At 31.3% G+C, this 16,752-nt stretch overlaps 1 protein-coding gene across 3 annotated transcripts in view; it reads left to right on the forward strand.

Moving 5' to 3' along the window:
- The first annotated feature begins 10,766 nt into the window (after positions 1-10,766).
- The window catches only part of LOC119834691, a 9,866-nt gene continuing 3,880 nt past the window's right edge, over positions 10,767-16,752 (forward strand). The window contains exons 1-3 of one of the 3 annotated variants that reach the window (XR_005288014.1): positions 10,767-10,830; positions 12,811-12,943; positions 14,410-14,537. Coding sequence is in view for 2 of the 3 variants with exons in the window: in XM_038359139.1 (XP_038215067.1) it covers positions 10,879-10,889; positions 12,811-12,943; positions 14,410-14,537 (272 nt within the window). In the remaining variant the exon portion in view is untranslated. Of the gene's footprint in view, positions 10,965-12,810; positions 12,944-14,409; positions 14,538-16,752 lie in introns of all 3 variants that reach the window. The other 2 variants (XM_038359140.1, XM_038359139.1) reach the window with 2 other exon arrangements.

Below are 16,752 nucleotides of genomic sequence, written 5' to 3' on the forward strand. Positions count from 1 at the left end.
AGATTCGAAATTCAAATGTAATATTTTTTTATAATTAAGTGTAACAGTATTTATGGCCAGACTAAGTATAATATACTACAAATTCAATGCCGTTTATTTCCTACAAAACTTAAACTAGTTCGAATATATAACGGACTGAATTATTTAAATCTTAATGCTATAATAACGTTCCTTTCTTCTTGCCTTTCTATAAGTAGCTTGACAAATAATGAAGAAATTTAATAATTAAATCACATTATAAACACGAAACCTTTACAAATGCAGGGAACCATAAATTTAACAAGGCTTCCGTGTCTACATATGTTCCAATAGGGGTTCGTGTAAAGGTATAAAATATGTCTATATAAACAACAAAGTCATATATTAAATATAAACTTAATAGGAAGTTAAAAAGCTGTAGAATAAATGTCAGTAGGCTTTTAATAAGCGTTGGAGCGTGTTATAATCACAGCGCCGGTATAAAGGCTAACCTGATTAAATCTGTTATAAGTTTTGTAAAGTTCCTATTTTACTACGAGACCTTTTGTTTCAGAATCCTATAGAGTTCCACTGTAATAAATTTGTTGATGAACTCTTGTGATTCAAGTGGAGATTTCGCTTTTTGACATGAATGGATTATGTTTCTTATGATATCGTAAATGCCCCCTTTGGAAAAGTCATAGGGTATTGTATTAAGGTATATTCCAAGGTCATAATAAAAGTCAAGAAGATAATATGCTATGTTTTTGCAATGATTATGTTGATTTGATTATGAATGCTGCTTACTGCGAGAATAATTATCACAACATCTAATGTCAAAGATGACATATATAGACGTATAAAAGATACTTTCTTTCCACAAGATAAGATTGCATAAGATCACGCATGTGTAAAAATCGCTTTTAAAAATTCATGTAACATGTTCCTGAGCATGGGCCTAGCCAGGGGTGCGGGAGTGAAATCATTACGAATTAGAAAGAAAATATAAATTTTTACATTTTAGTAAGGGCACAAATGAAACTAAATCTGAGTAAAATTAATGGAGTATTACATGATTGTCAGCAGCATATTAATGCAGTTTCGTTCTTCAGTTTGCGAAATTAAATGGATCATAAATCATGTTTTATTACGGGGGCGGACTATTGCTTAGACTAAAATGCCGCTAAATGGATTCAAGGGTTTTTGTTTCTATCATAAATCATTTTAATTGTTTAGTAAAGGTCCGGTCTGCGGAAAGGGTTAAAATGTTTAAGTGCTTATCCGAAAATATTATATAAGGCATTATGTTAATTATTAACTCACTGTCAAAATCGCGTCAGTTGATATTATTATACTTGGGCATTTTCGTACTACAATATCTTGTATACACTCAAAGGTGATCTTCAGCTGTGGTAAAAAATAACTTATATTATCTCTTGAAAAGGTTTACTCCATAAAACGAATATCACTGTAGCAAGGTAGATTTAGGCGAATGAAGCGTACTATCTACCATCCATAATCTATGCATTTTTATGGTACACATTACTGAAAAATGATGACATATATCAATTATATAGGTTTAGGCATTTTTTTACTAATCTAGTTGTCGTCATGTCTAGAGGTGTTATCGACCATAGAAATATCATTTTGTACTTCTAAAAAAAAGAAAAGTATGCCAATTTAGTTAGAAAACTTCAAGAACCCTCCCAAAGCCCCACTTTAGGCTTGTTCCTTAAACGGCTTGTTTCAGGCTTGTTTTTAAGAATTCCAAAAAGAGAAATCTGATATAATAAGATAAACGCAGATAAACCAGCATCAGAGAGCATCAACAATCAATGGTTAAAAAAACATCACTAAAAACAAAACTATTATAACAAACCCGAAGGCACAAACTAGTGACGACGTATCGAAACTCGATTTGGTGAACTAAGAACGCTTCGAGGAACAGTAAATATCTGATACTGTTGCAGAAGGTTCAACTCCGTATTTACCGACTAACTATACAGAAGCTGAACTTCTATAAAGGCTATCTAACTATTGAATACTTGCTTGTAGATTGCATACACGAAATTTATGAACCAATTGGGGTATAAATTAGTCTTTGATTAGGATTATTTGAATTTAGATGGTCTTTGTATGCGCAGTATAAATATCGATGAATCCTTTCAGCTATCCTTACGAATATAATTAATTAATTGTGTAAATAATATAATTAATTATGTTATAGTTAGTGGTTTTATATATTCTCATTCGTCGTATATATTAATGTATGTGTTATAATATATCTTAAGTATTTAATTATATTTGAATTATTACCATTAATATGCACAATACACAAATATATATTTCGATAAATTAATGATTATATGTACATATTGAATTATGGATAACGGGGTTCAAAAAATAAAGCCAAATAATATCAAAAGATATTGACCGCATATTATAGCAGTGAATCCTCTAAACCATTAAACAGATGCACTGAATAACTCAATATAAACATCTCAAACTATAAAGAATAAATATTAATAGGTTTTCTCAAAAAAGACCTTAACATTAACGTATCTACTAGACAATACTCGGCGCTGACCTTTCGCACTCTATGGGCGCACTGACCCGAAACGTTCCTGAAGGCAATATTAAAATTGCTCATTTATTTTTAATTCCTGTGAAGTATTACGCCTTTGATGTTAATGATTACCAAGTGAGTATGTACCAGAAATAATATTTTATGAGGAACTTTATTAATTTTGATTTCGTGTGGGCAGAGGGTTCGAGGCTAAAGTTAGGTATTGATGATGGAACTGTTGATATTATAATTTATAACAGACATTATAATTGTGGTAATCTGGTAACAGACATTATAAAGTCGATGTAATATTTTCCCTGTTGACATAATTTATGGTTTTAACTGTCTAATAAAATCTATGCTGATAGTTATAGATCTCTGAATACAAAAAAAGCTCAGATGAATAACAGAGCATATTAATTAAAATGTAGTAATTATAACCTAAAAACATTTCTCTTAAATAAAAAAAACAGCAGAACAGGCAAATTGAATTATTAGTAGAGTTTACTCCTAATCTTTTTTCTACAACCACTACATATCTAGGCGTCAAATGAAAGTACATTCCTAAAGCCAAAAATGTAAATTATATATTTCATAATAAAACTTATATTCGATTTATCTATAGTTATCCAAACGTTTCGAACAATTTATAATGATGTGATCATGAACAGAAAAATCAGTCATAAACCGCTAAAACTTCTAAATAGTCGCGAGCGCAATTAAACACTAGAAAAACTAAAAAAATATGTTTGCAAATTAGTACCCATGTTAGAACATTTCACCAATCACTTGGGATCTCAGAATATTTTTTGCATAGCGAGCATATTTGAATTTTATTTGTGTTACTCCGGCGACCCGCATAAAATCTTGGGGACTGACACAACGCTGACTAGTTGAAAGTGGCTCCGTTCCGACTTTATGTCCCCCGTGTGCTGCGACCCATATAAATTCTGAAAACAATTGACCAAATAATTTTCGGACCATCAGAATCCTACGTGTGACCTTTCTATTGGACCCGATATTTACATCTTATATATTCATACGTGTTCTGGATCTGTTACGCGATAAAAAATAGATTTTTATTATTACCTTTGAATTTTATTTTTATCATTTGACAGTTTTATTGCTAACTTCAATTTCCCACTGATTTTAATCGAAATCCTTTTGAAACTAATTAAGATATCTAACCTCCTTAAATAATACTATACCAAGTTCTTATGTTACTAGGTATACATGACGGTGAATACTCAAACCGTTGTTAATTTCATAAAAAATCGTTTTATCTTGTCCTTTGGCTAGTAAAAGCGCCTTAGTACCGAATTATTAGCCCAAGTTGTTTGTTTATTTGATTACATTTTTATATACGACAACTACTTTCCGCTCTGTTCCTGGTCAGTTGTAACCGAGTTTGTGAAACTAACTATCTTATCATCGAAAATATAAGAAATATATATAATAGTATCTATCTCATTACAAAATCTTATCCATCATAATATCAAACAAAAACTCACGTAACAGTTGTAAAAATTCTATTATGCCATTTGGTGTAACGTACGTCGAACCGGGTCTGCCATTTATCAAGCTCGTTCCACACAGTTCATATCAAGTTATTGCAAGTTCTCACGGGTTCCTAGAAGTTGCAACAAGTTGACTGTCGCGTGCCAGCCCCTAATGCTAATAGAGCTTGGCTTTGCTGCAGAACTTCTGGCGAATTGCGACTACACTCGATGAAACTGTTATTGAACACGTGCATTTAGTTTTGAAAGTATTTGAGATTCCTTTGCATGTGAATACGAGACCAAATCGAAGAAATAAATGTAGTTATGTAACTTGATAATGGTTTTGTGATCGTAGGTGAGTGACCTTCCTTGAGAAATGATATATCGTCTATTTTAGTTTGCACTATTTCACAGACCTTCACCATTTATAATCCCTTTAAAGCCTCAGCTAATTAAATAATTTGAATGATATTTAATGCAAAGACAGTTTGAGATCTGACAGAGAACATAGGATAAACTTTATCCTGGAAATACCAAGGAAGCGGAAACTTCGTTTCCTTTTGACTACGCGGGTGAAGCTGTGGACGGAAACCTAGCAACTAGATAATAATTAAAATAATAACGTACCTAACCAAGATGATACTGAGAATAAAAAATTTGTTTACCGAGATTGTAAAAGTTAGCAAAAAGCTTCCACTTCAGTTACAGGACTTGAAAATTTAATTTCAAAGATTAGTTTGTTTAGCTAAGCACAACTATAGAAAGAGAAACTTCGGAATGATTGCATCCCAGTTACTGGACTCGCTTTCCTCTTCGTTAAATAACTATATGGGATTTATCTTAGTTATAATATAAATAAGTACCTAAATGGTTAGAAATTAATGAAAGTTCACCTAGACTATTAATAATCTTAAGTCTTATATTTGACATATTTTGCTACTGACTTTTAACGCTATTTTATTTTGCCACTCTGGACCACGGACATGGTTTATACACATTGCATTGAAGGTTTCTACGAATAAACCTCTTGTCAACGGATTGTATAGACGCACGCCATTGTCTAACAATACAATATGTAAATTTGAACAAACAATTGTGGTTGTTTTTATTTATTTGCTGTTTATTTTTTTTCGTTCGGTAGAAATAGCTCATCAAGAAAAGGGGAACGAAATTGTTTTTTTAATATAATTCATTGTATTTATATTGAATGACATAACAATTTTGCTCTCTTTCTCATTTTTTGAATCGATGTGAATGCTAATAAAAGGCAATGACCGGTTACTAAAATAAAAGAAAACTTTTTGGTTGATAATTAGGTGAATTAACTATTTGAATATTGTGTCCCATTCTCACCAAAAGTATTGTAAAGTATTTAAAATCTTATTCCATTCGATTAAAGTTTAGTTTTGAGCGTTGAATATTCGGGTGCCAGACTAAATATCAGGAGTCGAACTGAGCCATTAATCCGCGCCTCTTAACGATTGTTTCGAAGCCTTAAAAGCCATCTGCGGTCGATAGGCGACGATATTCATCGGACTTTAAAACTAAATAAAGGACTTATCCGGATAAATGGATTCCTGATTGGATCATTGAAAATGGAGGACATTCACCTTGCCTTAGAAATGACTGTATGCGAGCATGATATTTATTATATGCATAAATTGAGGGACTTTGTTGAATTAAAAATGAAAGAGAATATGGTTCTTAATGTACGTTGAATAAAATATGGTTATAAAATGACCCTTTTGAGAATTATAAAGGGTAGATACGTTTCCATATTTGTAACATACCGGGTAAAAAGTATCATCCTTCATCTAAATAAATAAACGGTAATCTAAAGTACAATTTTCCACTCATAATTCCAAAAGAACGTAATTAATTTCAAATAAACTACATAATCGATAAATAACAATAAGATGTCGCTGTCGCATTATTTTCAAATTTAACAATTCTTACAGATATGCTATATTATATTTAATTATAATTGCAACACTAGTTCTAGTGTATTTGCTTATAAGTTCCTTTCATTACGTAAAGTTATTGGGTTTTCTCTTTAAATGGCCTTAATTATGTATGAGGTTTCCAATTTCTATTAAAAAAATTAATATTGAAACATTTAATTGCGTTTCTTTTAAGATGACCTTATTATATTCAGTTTGCAAAAATATAAGGTACTCAACAATTCAAATTTTTTATATTAGAAATCGTACAGTTTTTTTTTAAATTGTATCTATATTTTAATCGTAAGAACATAAATGATATAATAAAATCTATTCATATGAGATTTACCGTTTTATGGGAACGCAATAAAAACGTAATAAAACTAGCGTCACTAAGGACACGGCAGACCTTCATAAAAATGGAAATCGGCTATAAATATCGGTAAGGTCCAAAATAATGTTTTTATTATTTGAATATATATGTGATAAATATTTTAATTCTAAAAACATTGATTTCAGAACTTAATATAACATAATTGCAGTAGAAACGGTGTTGTATGAAAATGAAATGTTTCACAGCTAAAAGAAGCCACAGTATATCGTTATCTTCATTAAAGCCTTTAAAATGTCCACAGTTGGGAAATAAATCAAGATTGTTAAAACGGCCAATAACCAGCAGCCTGAGTCCAGCCGCGACTCCTTGGTTTACCTTTAATATTCCATCTCATATTTAAATACATTTATTTTCCGAATGAATACAGCGCCATCTTTGAGCTGTTCCAAAAAGTTCTTAAGTTAGTGTAAACTCAAAAAGCCCCGAGGAATTATTTTGAATGAGAACTTCTTTTACCTTCCAAGCTGAACGTTAACTTTAGTTCTAACGTAAATAAATAGAGGGCGCTGAATAAAATATTAACGCTAACTTTTTTTTAACAATAATTACAAACTGTGTATTCAGTTGTTCACAGCAGTGATAAATAAACTTAACTCTAACATTTTATTATTTATATTATTGCAAAACATAGTTTTACAATTTGTCTAATAATAAAGAAAAGCCTTACAATAAGCTTACATCACTCCAGCCTCCTAAGTACCTCCAGACATAAAAATCAAATACCAATACAGACAAGCACAGTTTCGCATTGATAATAAATTAATATTATTAAGAACTGTCACTGTTTAATATCCCTGATAGCCTATTCAACACTTTTTGTCCAAACGTACATTATTTTCACACCAAATTAAATCAAATAAAAACTGTTTATTGAGGACCTTTACCAAAAAAAGTAGAACGTACCAGACAAGACAAACCAGAAAAAAATATAATATACATGAAGAGCACAACAGGCGGTCTTATCTCTTAGGCAGTTGATGTCTTGGGATCTCTGGATGGAAACGCAGTGTATATTTATAAGAAAAAGGTGTGTATGCGATTCACACACGATAGAACTGAAACTTCAGTAAATCGACAAAAGAATGAGATCAATATATATAAAATAGTATGTATATTTCTGTCTCATTCTTTGCTGGCTTCATTGTACATATTTTTGTATTTGTGTCTCTTACCTGTCGTTTTTTCCGTTGCATCAGTTTTGAAATCGCATCGATTCTAAAGAAGTTTCACTTCAGCAAAACGTCAATTGTTGGGCTGATAATTTAGCTAAAGATAACGTATCCAGAAGCTGTGAAATCGTTAATTTAAGTTTGATTACAATCAGCGGAATGAGGGTGCTTTCTATAACCAATCGTAAATTTGAAAGTCATTAAATAAATATTCAAAAAGATACTCATAATAAACGGTAAGAGAGTTTAAAATATGTAAAAATTGGTAGCTTTAATATTAACGAATAAATAATAATGCGCTTAATCAGGGCTGTCTATTAATGTCCCGGGTGCGAGCAAGGGCGGGGAATTACTATTTGTTGCAACATTAAAATTGAATACATGTACCACATTTGTTTTTATGATTAGTTGGTAGGTGTATCTCCCAAGATTTTCTAATAAATTCAGTAAGCTTAAACATAGTTCATAGCAATGAATTTAAAATTCTCGTAATCCTACTAATAAACTAATCCTACTTCCTACTAGTCCTACTTCCTACTAATATTATAAATGCCAAAGTTTGTAAGGACGTGTGTGTGTTTGTTTTTCACGCAAAAATACTTAACCGATTGCAATGCAATTTGGTACGCAGATAGCTGAACAACTGGATTAACATATAGGCAAGTTTTTTATCCCGATATTCCTACCGGATTCGGACTTACGCGGGTGAAACCGCAGAGAGCAGCTAGTATAAAATAAATCTACTATCATTCGCATTTGAATTATGTTACGGTACGGGAATTTTAAATTAATAACAAATATTATGGTGTATGAAGTTCATAACATTCGAACTCTAAGAAATATTGCAGTTAGTAAAAATAATGTAAATATTATCCTAGTTACTAAAATTATAACGAATTCAAGACAGCACATACCAAATCATTTACATTCACGTAACATAAATGTTGCGTTCATAAGTAATTATAATAATTATTTCCACTGCAAAAGAGAGGATAATTAAGATACGTACTTATATAAGCCTGTCAATACGTGCTAATCACGTATTGACATGTTTATATAAGTAGGTTTATAAATAACTACTAATTAATTGAGCTGTGCTTTCTGTGGACGATTTAAAAAAAAATTTAAAGTACATTGAGACATTGTGTCTTTGACACTGTGTGTGTGTGTGTGAGGGGGGGGACAGTTACTGGAAGTTTAATTGTAAGTTTGTGGGATTGTAAACCTTGTCCCGATGCCGTCATCTTGAAAAAAGGATATCAAGGTTAATCTCGAAAACTTAAAAACCTGCGTAATTTAATAGAACATTTACCGTAGTAACTCAAATTGACTACAATTTTGTTCATTTTACTTTTTAACGTAAATTGAAAAGTAAAGCAGCTATAAATAAAAATAGCTTTAAATTTTTTAACCGAAATTCTTTTCATAATAAAATTACGGCAGAACAATCTTATAGAGGCTCTTTTTTACCGATAATTTTCCATAAAATTTATTTCAATCCTATTACATTGAGAAGTTGACAAGATAGATAGACAGCTGGAATTTTAAGGGATGGTGTATTCTAGTTGCCGCTATAACAAAACAAATATAAGTATAGCAAAAGTTGGCACGGTCATAGATTGGATGGGTGAGCATTTTTTATTACGTTGTTCTTTAGCTTATTTGTACGGTATCCCTAAAGTCGCCAGTTCGACTCACAATTGACCGATCTTCTATAAACAGATGCCAGCAATAATGCTCAATTTAATACATAATTTTCAATAATTATTCACATTGTCTATAATAAATATGGGCCTTTAAAAACAAAAATTATAAACCACAAGTTAAAATCCACACTTATTAAAATTATGTAATACAAAGAAAAATCTGTGTGCAATTTGCATTACGCAATATTTAAATATGTACACACGCAGTATCCACTTTATAAGCCTGTTAGATATATAAACAGGAATACGTGAGACATAAAAACATCACTTTATAAGATAAAGGCTTTACGTAAGAAACCGCTTAACTTACTTAAAACTGTACCTTTAAAAGATTATCTAACGCAGACTGTTCGTATAGTTTAGTTGTCTTTACACCGAAGAAAGTTTTGTTTATATGTTAGCATGAGATCCGCAAGTACTTAACTTATATCGAAAATGCTTTTAGCAAAACAGCTTATAAGTTCATACTTGAAACATAATATCATTTTGTTTTTGAAAAACACGCAAGGATCACGTACATAACCCAGCAAATGATTTTTGAAATCGGTCCAGCACTTCATAAGAGTAGCACAATCAAACTAGCAAAAAAACAAAGTTGTCAGCTTTATTTTTTAATATTAATCACACTAATATTGCAAATGTGAAAGTTTGTTTGTTTGGATGTTTGTCCGTCAATCGTGCTGAAGCTGTGCTGGTGATACGATACTTTTTATCCTGATTGAATGCTTCCTTGGAATGAAACAGGAATCCGGGCGAAGCCGGGACAAGCGTCCAGTATAATATCTTAGCTCAGATTTTATCCTAGATCAACCCGTTTGGAGACTGCAACTTGCGGCTAGACTTGACTGACTTTTCTCTAAAATGACTGTTTGTAAGGAACAATATAACGCGCACTTAAGACAAGCCATAAAAACTGGATAAAACAGCTACAAACGTAAAACGCTTTCATTCAAAAACCGCCATCCCCCGGTTATGTCAGTTAAAACGTTTCAACATAGCTGTGAGAGGGTACAAAAACACTGGCACCATTACCTAGTTGAATAGCAATATTAACGCGTTGACCGAAATATGTGGCTGTTGAGTTACGACCGTCTATGTGTGAACTATATTTAAAGCTAAATTTCCCTCTATATTGAAGCTTTGAGTCCGTTTTATTAATGATTGTCTAAATTGAGTTATGGCATCATTAAATTCTATTCAAATTGTGACAGTGCACACCCGTTAGCAGAACACTATTAGACTCCTTTCGACGCAACAGGTTCGTCTAATATTTGCTCCTCTGATGGAAACATAATATTCAACATATTTTAGGTGAATACTTTCGAAAGGTATTCATAATTTGCAATAGTTGTGCCAGCTCTGCAAACCGCACAATATTCTTTACCGGAAATCGAATCAAAAACTCGTCTCGGTGGTTTTCGCGCCAACTTTCCTCCCCGTATAGGCCCATGCTAACCGACCAATTTAAAATGTCTGCCATTTTCTTCACGATTGTGGTGAAGTGCCTATTTTGTTCACCATAGGCGAGTTATACTAAATATGTAAGTAGTGTGACTCAGGATATGCAGAAAAGCCGCATTTTCAAATTAAGTCGGATTGTGAGTGTTACCACTTGTTTTAGTCTCGTGTATTTAATTATTTATAAAATGGGAGTTAAGTAAGTTAAATGTATCTTATAACATTTGTGGAAACAATTATTAAAACTTCTCAGAGAAGAAATTCTTACAATGAGGTTTGATAATTAAAATTGAATTTATAGCATACATTATTATTTTAGAAAAAAATATGCTTATTTCTAAAAGTGTATTACGCAGAACTTATTCCTAAGAACCAATAATTCAATATTTATAAAACCTGTGGCAGTTAAGTGTTACCAGAAATTGATTCTTGATCTATATTGTTGTAGTCTGCCTCGACTTTAGCTGTGTTATGTTTTTTCTTTCCATAAGAACCTTCCTCGTGTCTTAACGTAAACCTGAAAAACTCAAAACATATTGTAAAAAAGGGCAAATGCAAAATATTCATAAAATGATATGAAATCAAACCTTGTAGCTCGCACGCGCCGCACACGTCTTTTTTATTTGGATATCCGTCATTATTTTGACGTCTACTGTCAGTCTGAAATAACCCGCGTTTCAAATATTGATATTATAATGTACAATTTATTTTCGTTATTACGTTTAGACATCACGCCGTCGCAATAGACGTAATGTCTAATAGATGTATTATATATAACCAGTTATGATTTGATATTTTGCTTGTTACGTCTAAACACCAAAGCTACTTGACGATTTAGTCTCTTTCTTTTTGTTTGAAAGTTAAACTATTCCCGAGTAACATACATATTATATTAATAAAAATTCAGACATCACTTTAATAACAATTAGTATCAAATTTTACCGATAAAAGTAATAATTTCGCATACCCTGCGAAAATCATTAACGAATTATAAAGTAATCAACTGTTCTACGTTTAGTCGTAACATCAAAATGATTAAATTGCAATTTAGTATGTCCATTGTTGGAGACCCAGAAAATGTTCAAACATAGTTTTGTCCCGAAAAAATTCATCGGAAACGGTAAATAAAAATTATTTGTACATTATCGACAATTCTACAATATTTTATAATATTATGTTCTATTTGAATATTATGATCTAATTTCCAGATTTGTCAAATTGTGTATTAGTTTTACCTGTTTTAACGATACATTTTAAGTTGATAACCAGAAAAAAAAGTAGAACAAAAATTAATAACTAATGGGTATTATGACGCAGGTATCCGCTAAGATAGGATATTGATAAATTCTACCCGAAGGTGATAAAGTAGTGGATGAAATTATGAACATTTATTTTGACCAATGCGGGCAACAGCTAGTAATCAATAAATACTGTAAAGGCGTCCATCGTGTTTTAAGAAACAACTTACGACACTTAGCGAGTTCACAAATAAAATTAAAATAGAATAGCACGTCCATTGAATTAACTTTAACTTGGCCTGTCTGTCTACCGAAATAGAACTTGAGCAATCAATCTTTGTTTCTAAATATATTCACGGATAATTAGCACTTATTTGTATAAAAGTAAATAATAAAGTAATTATTATTTCAAATAATCAAAGCACGCCGCATTTCATTTCGTATAAAAGTTATCTAATGTGTTCAAAAAGTTTTGATAGCACTCCTTTTAAAAATGAAAATACTTTTGTGCCACAATCTTCCGTCGGAAACTAATACTTTTCGAGTGTTCTTGAAAATTTATATGGGCCAACTGGAGGGAAATATGTATTTGAAAATGAAAATTTATATTTTATCAATTTTATTAGAAGTTACTTAAGAGAAGTTTTATTTTGAATAATACAGAGTTAAATGAATTACTTTCTGAAGTTAAATTTAATAAAATTCGTTTTCACCGGTAGAATATTATCTATCTTAGTACACAGTGAATTTGTAATTAATACGCTAGTATTCATCAAATTATGTTAGTAGCTTAGTAATTCTAGCTTTGAAACCTAATACACCTTTTAATCTTAATACGATGGGACCATAAATGTTTTGCTTTATATAGAAATCACTTTTTAGGCTAATTATTCTTCTTGGTCTTCTGATTGGCGTCCTGTATTGCATACATATCCTCGTGAAGGACTACCAAGCCATATCTGCTGCCAGGGTCTTTCGGCTGATATTCAAACGGGACCTGAACTCTGTGAGACATGTAAGTATTTTATAAAATATATGTATGTTCTGCGTGTTTTTACGGGTCTGTGTATTAATTGGATTTGTGCAAACAGTTTTAAGGGATATCCCATTATCCTATTTTTTGTTCATATGGGATACCGAGCTGGTGGTTCGCCTGATGGTCAGTGATCACCACCAATGTTCATGATATTAGTGACGGTAGTTCCTCCGGACATTTCGTTTATACACAAAAGCCAAAAATATGTATATTACTTGCAATTACGTTTATCATAATATATACAAGTATTTCATATTCCTATAATAAATTAATTTATTCACAATTTTGATTCAAATAATTTTTCAGTTGCTTATCCGAGAATGTGATATTAAATTTCACAGAATTACTAAAAATAAAGAAAGCTGAAGGTGCTCACTGCTCGTGTGTCCTTTTTTGCTCAGTAAACCGATCGTAATAGAGCTCAACGTTATATATAAATACCCCAGCTACTGACATAATGTACTCGCACGCTATAGAAAGTGTCTCTTGCTCGGCTTCAGGTGAAAAATAATTGTTCCCGAGTCGAGTGTGGCTGGAAATCAGTGCCATAAATACACAGCCTTAGCTAAGCCATGTTCTTTACACATTTATGTCCTTTGTTCCTCCTGTTTGTGGTTATTTACTTCTGTTTTATACGCGTCTTGTTAGGGATATATCACCGCTCTAATGATGTATGTGCTTTTGTTTGTAATTTTCGTGTGCGCCGTTAGTTATAAAGCTTGTATGCAAAGCAAATATACATTGAATAACGTGTGTAATTAAACAGTTCTAATCTATCATTTATTGCGCCGTATAATTATAATACTTTTGGTGAATGGAATGAATGAAATTAATGAATTTTAGGGATTTATTGGTTTGGTTTAATATATCACGATTCTTTCTTGTTTTGTGTGTTAAAGCTTTTAAATTTATTTTGTTAACAAAATTTTCCGTCAATATTAACGTAAAACTTTTTAATAAATAAATACTCGCAAATGACAAAGGTGAAGAGAGCGGCAATAAATCTTGACTTTTAACGGAACTTTTAATTGAAAAGGACTGTTTAATGTCCCGTGTATTAAATGCTAAATAAAATGGCGTTAATTTTGAATTGGATATTTTGATGGTTCAACTTTTGCGGTATAAATTTTTGTACCATTTTCTTTTATCCGTATCATTATGGAAATTTATATTCTTCTAAAAGAGAACGGTCTATGTGATATTTATTCATTTAAAACAGAAATTTTTTAATGTTTACTATTTAGGCCTTAGGCTGTATAATTTTAGCCGTAATATAAATAGCGCTACATAAAAATAAAATGTTCTAACAATATAGGGTGGCTCACATACGTCACATAGTGATATATACAATACCATTATAAACGCATAAATTAAACAAATGTCAATACATAGCTGACGTATACGACCTCTTTTATCTACCATAAAAAAAATAAACGTTATTTCAGAAAATAAACGTTCGGTGGGGAAGAATACTCCACTACGATACAATTCAATGTACTCGGTACATTTTCTGCGATCTTGGAATGCGTCCGCCGAACAGCCAACTGCGAGAGGATTTCATACAAATGCTTACGTAAGTTCACAATGTATATAATTGATCCACCTGTATCCATATCCAACTTTAATATAGCTTTATTAGTACTGAAGTTAAAAAAAGGATTACCTTTTAAAATTTATCACATTGAAATCAGTTTTATATGAGTCACTCTGTCAGTGGTTGCCATGACGACCGCACCAAGATCGCACCTTACATTTTAATTCAATTTCTGGTTATATAGATAACTGTATTAAGCGTATTTTAGTAATAAATAATACATGTGGGAAATTTATTTAAAAATTATAGACCGTTAATTTAAATTATATTTCCAAATCTTTTCAATTGAATACTTTTTTATAACGTTCACTTTTTGTAACGAAAAAAAAAGTTTTATGAATATATCGTAATAGGTATTTCAAGAAAATTTTAGGAAAATAAAATGTAATGTCCCAAAAAAATGCTAGCAACCTTAGTAATGCTTACACGTGAACATTAATATTATGTAAGACAACTTCGTCATTTCGCAGGAATTATGCTTTATGAATTCCTGACATTATTCGTGCTACTACAAACTTCTTGAGAATGATGTGAACATATTATTTTAACTAATTTATTTGACAATTATTGTGCTATTTTTATCAACATACTCATATTCAAATACATTTTTTTTACGTTTTCGATGTTAGTAAAACTTGGAGCCTCAATTTTCAGTAGTTATATCAATTAGAGTTCAATTGGTGTTTATTTAATTTAGTAATGGAAAAACTAAAACTATTTGCAATTACGATAAAGTTTTATTGGTCAATAGCTTTGGAAATTGTTATCCAATATAAAGGTTTATTTATTTAATGCTTTGTTGAATATGAAAACAAAACACGTTATAAAATTTAACATTTATATTATTTTAAAACAGTTACTACAGAGTTCCTTGCCGGCTCTTCTCGGTAGAAACTGCCTTCCGATCCGGTGGTAAATATTGTAACTGTGTAATATGACGATTCAAAACTTCTATAAGAAGTCTAGTTGAATAAATAAATGTTTGAGTTTTGAGTTTGAAACAATGAAATACAGTTGTAATATAGTAATAGTACTATTAGGTCAGAAATAGCCTAGACACAGCCTATAAGGCCAGGAACTGATAAGGTCGTCCATTATATCTATATATAAATCACGGGGAGACAAGTAAAAAGGCGAAACATGGCGTAAATACAGTCGAAGATTTACAGTTACATTTGCAATGCATGAATCAGTGTCTCTATATATGTTTAATATCGTGTGACATTCTTTGTATTTAAGAACTAAATGGTATCGAAAAGGAAAAATGTATTGCCTACTATAGAAATGACATGCCAGAACAACCTTTATGTAAGACAAATCTCGCAACTGAATTCTACTGTAAGAGTTGTAATATCCACGTAATACAAAGTGGGTAGATTTATTCAATAGTACTTATGGGAGATTCAGCCTTAAGTTGCGACGTAATTAGTTAACCTAATAATATCACAGTGACGTATATAAAAATTAAAAATCCTTTATGTGAAGTAATAAAATGTATTTGGCAAGGAAACACAATGTATCCAACACGTTTTATGTTAAATTATTTTGTTTAGGGCGTTTGCCAAGTCAATCTCCTTTTTTAAAACATTACCACATTTATCTACCTACACGGCACAATATTGATTATAACATATTCGTTCTCATCCATTTTCATAAGACGACATTATGAATTTATGACATATCCGCCCACACGTTGAAAAACACTGGAATACAAAACAAAACAAAAATATTACAAGTGATGTAATAATTATCTTCGTGAGCTGTTTTTTTTTAGTTATAATTGGACCTAAACGTAATGTAGACATTTTAGCTAACTCTCTAAACAGTTGGTCCTTTGAAATGTCTGAAGTTACAATGATCTCATCAGTTCTAATTAGATTATGAATGTTAAGGTTTGCCATAATTACCCTGAAACTAGGGTATAACTACAACCCTGAACTAATATAGTTGTTCCTTGCTTAGCTTATGTAGCATATTTATTAATTATCATACAGTATTTCAAAGTTTATAGAGGACTATATTGTCCTTCTATCATGGCTAACGGATAAGAGCTATCTGTCAATCTAAATACAATATATTGATGTAGGTTTTTCAGAATGTAAAACGTGTTTTTCAGTAAGCCTCTGTGAGCGAGGAGGAATTATATCGATTCGCAACGATTTATGTAATCGGCCGGTTTTGCAAGCATGTTTTA

This window comes from Zerene cesonia, chromosome 19 (assembly GCF_012273895.1).
Source record: "Zerene cesonia ecotype Mississippi chromosome 19, Zerene_cesonia_1.1, whole genome shotgun sequence".
Lineage (NCBI taxonomy): Eukaryota > Metazoa > Arthropoda > Insecta > Lepidoptera > Pieridae > Zerene > Zerene cesonia.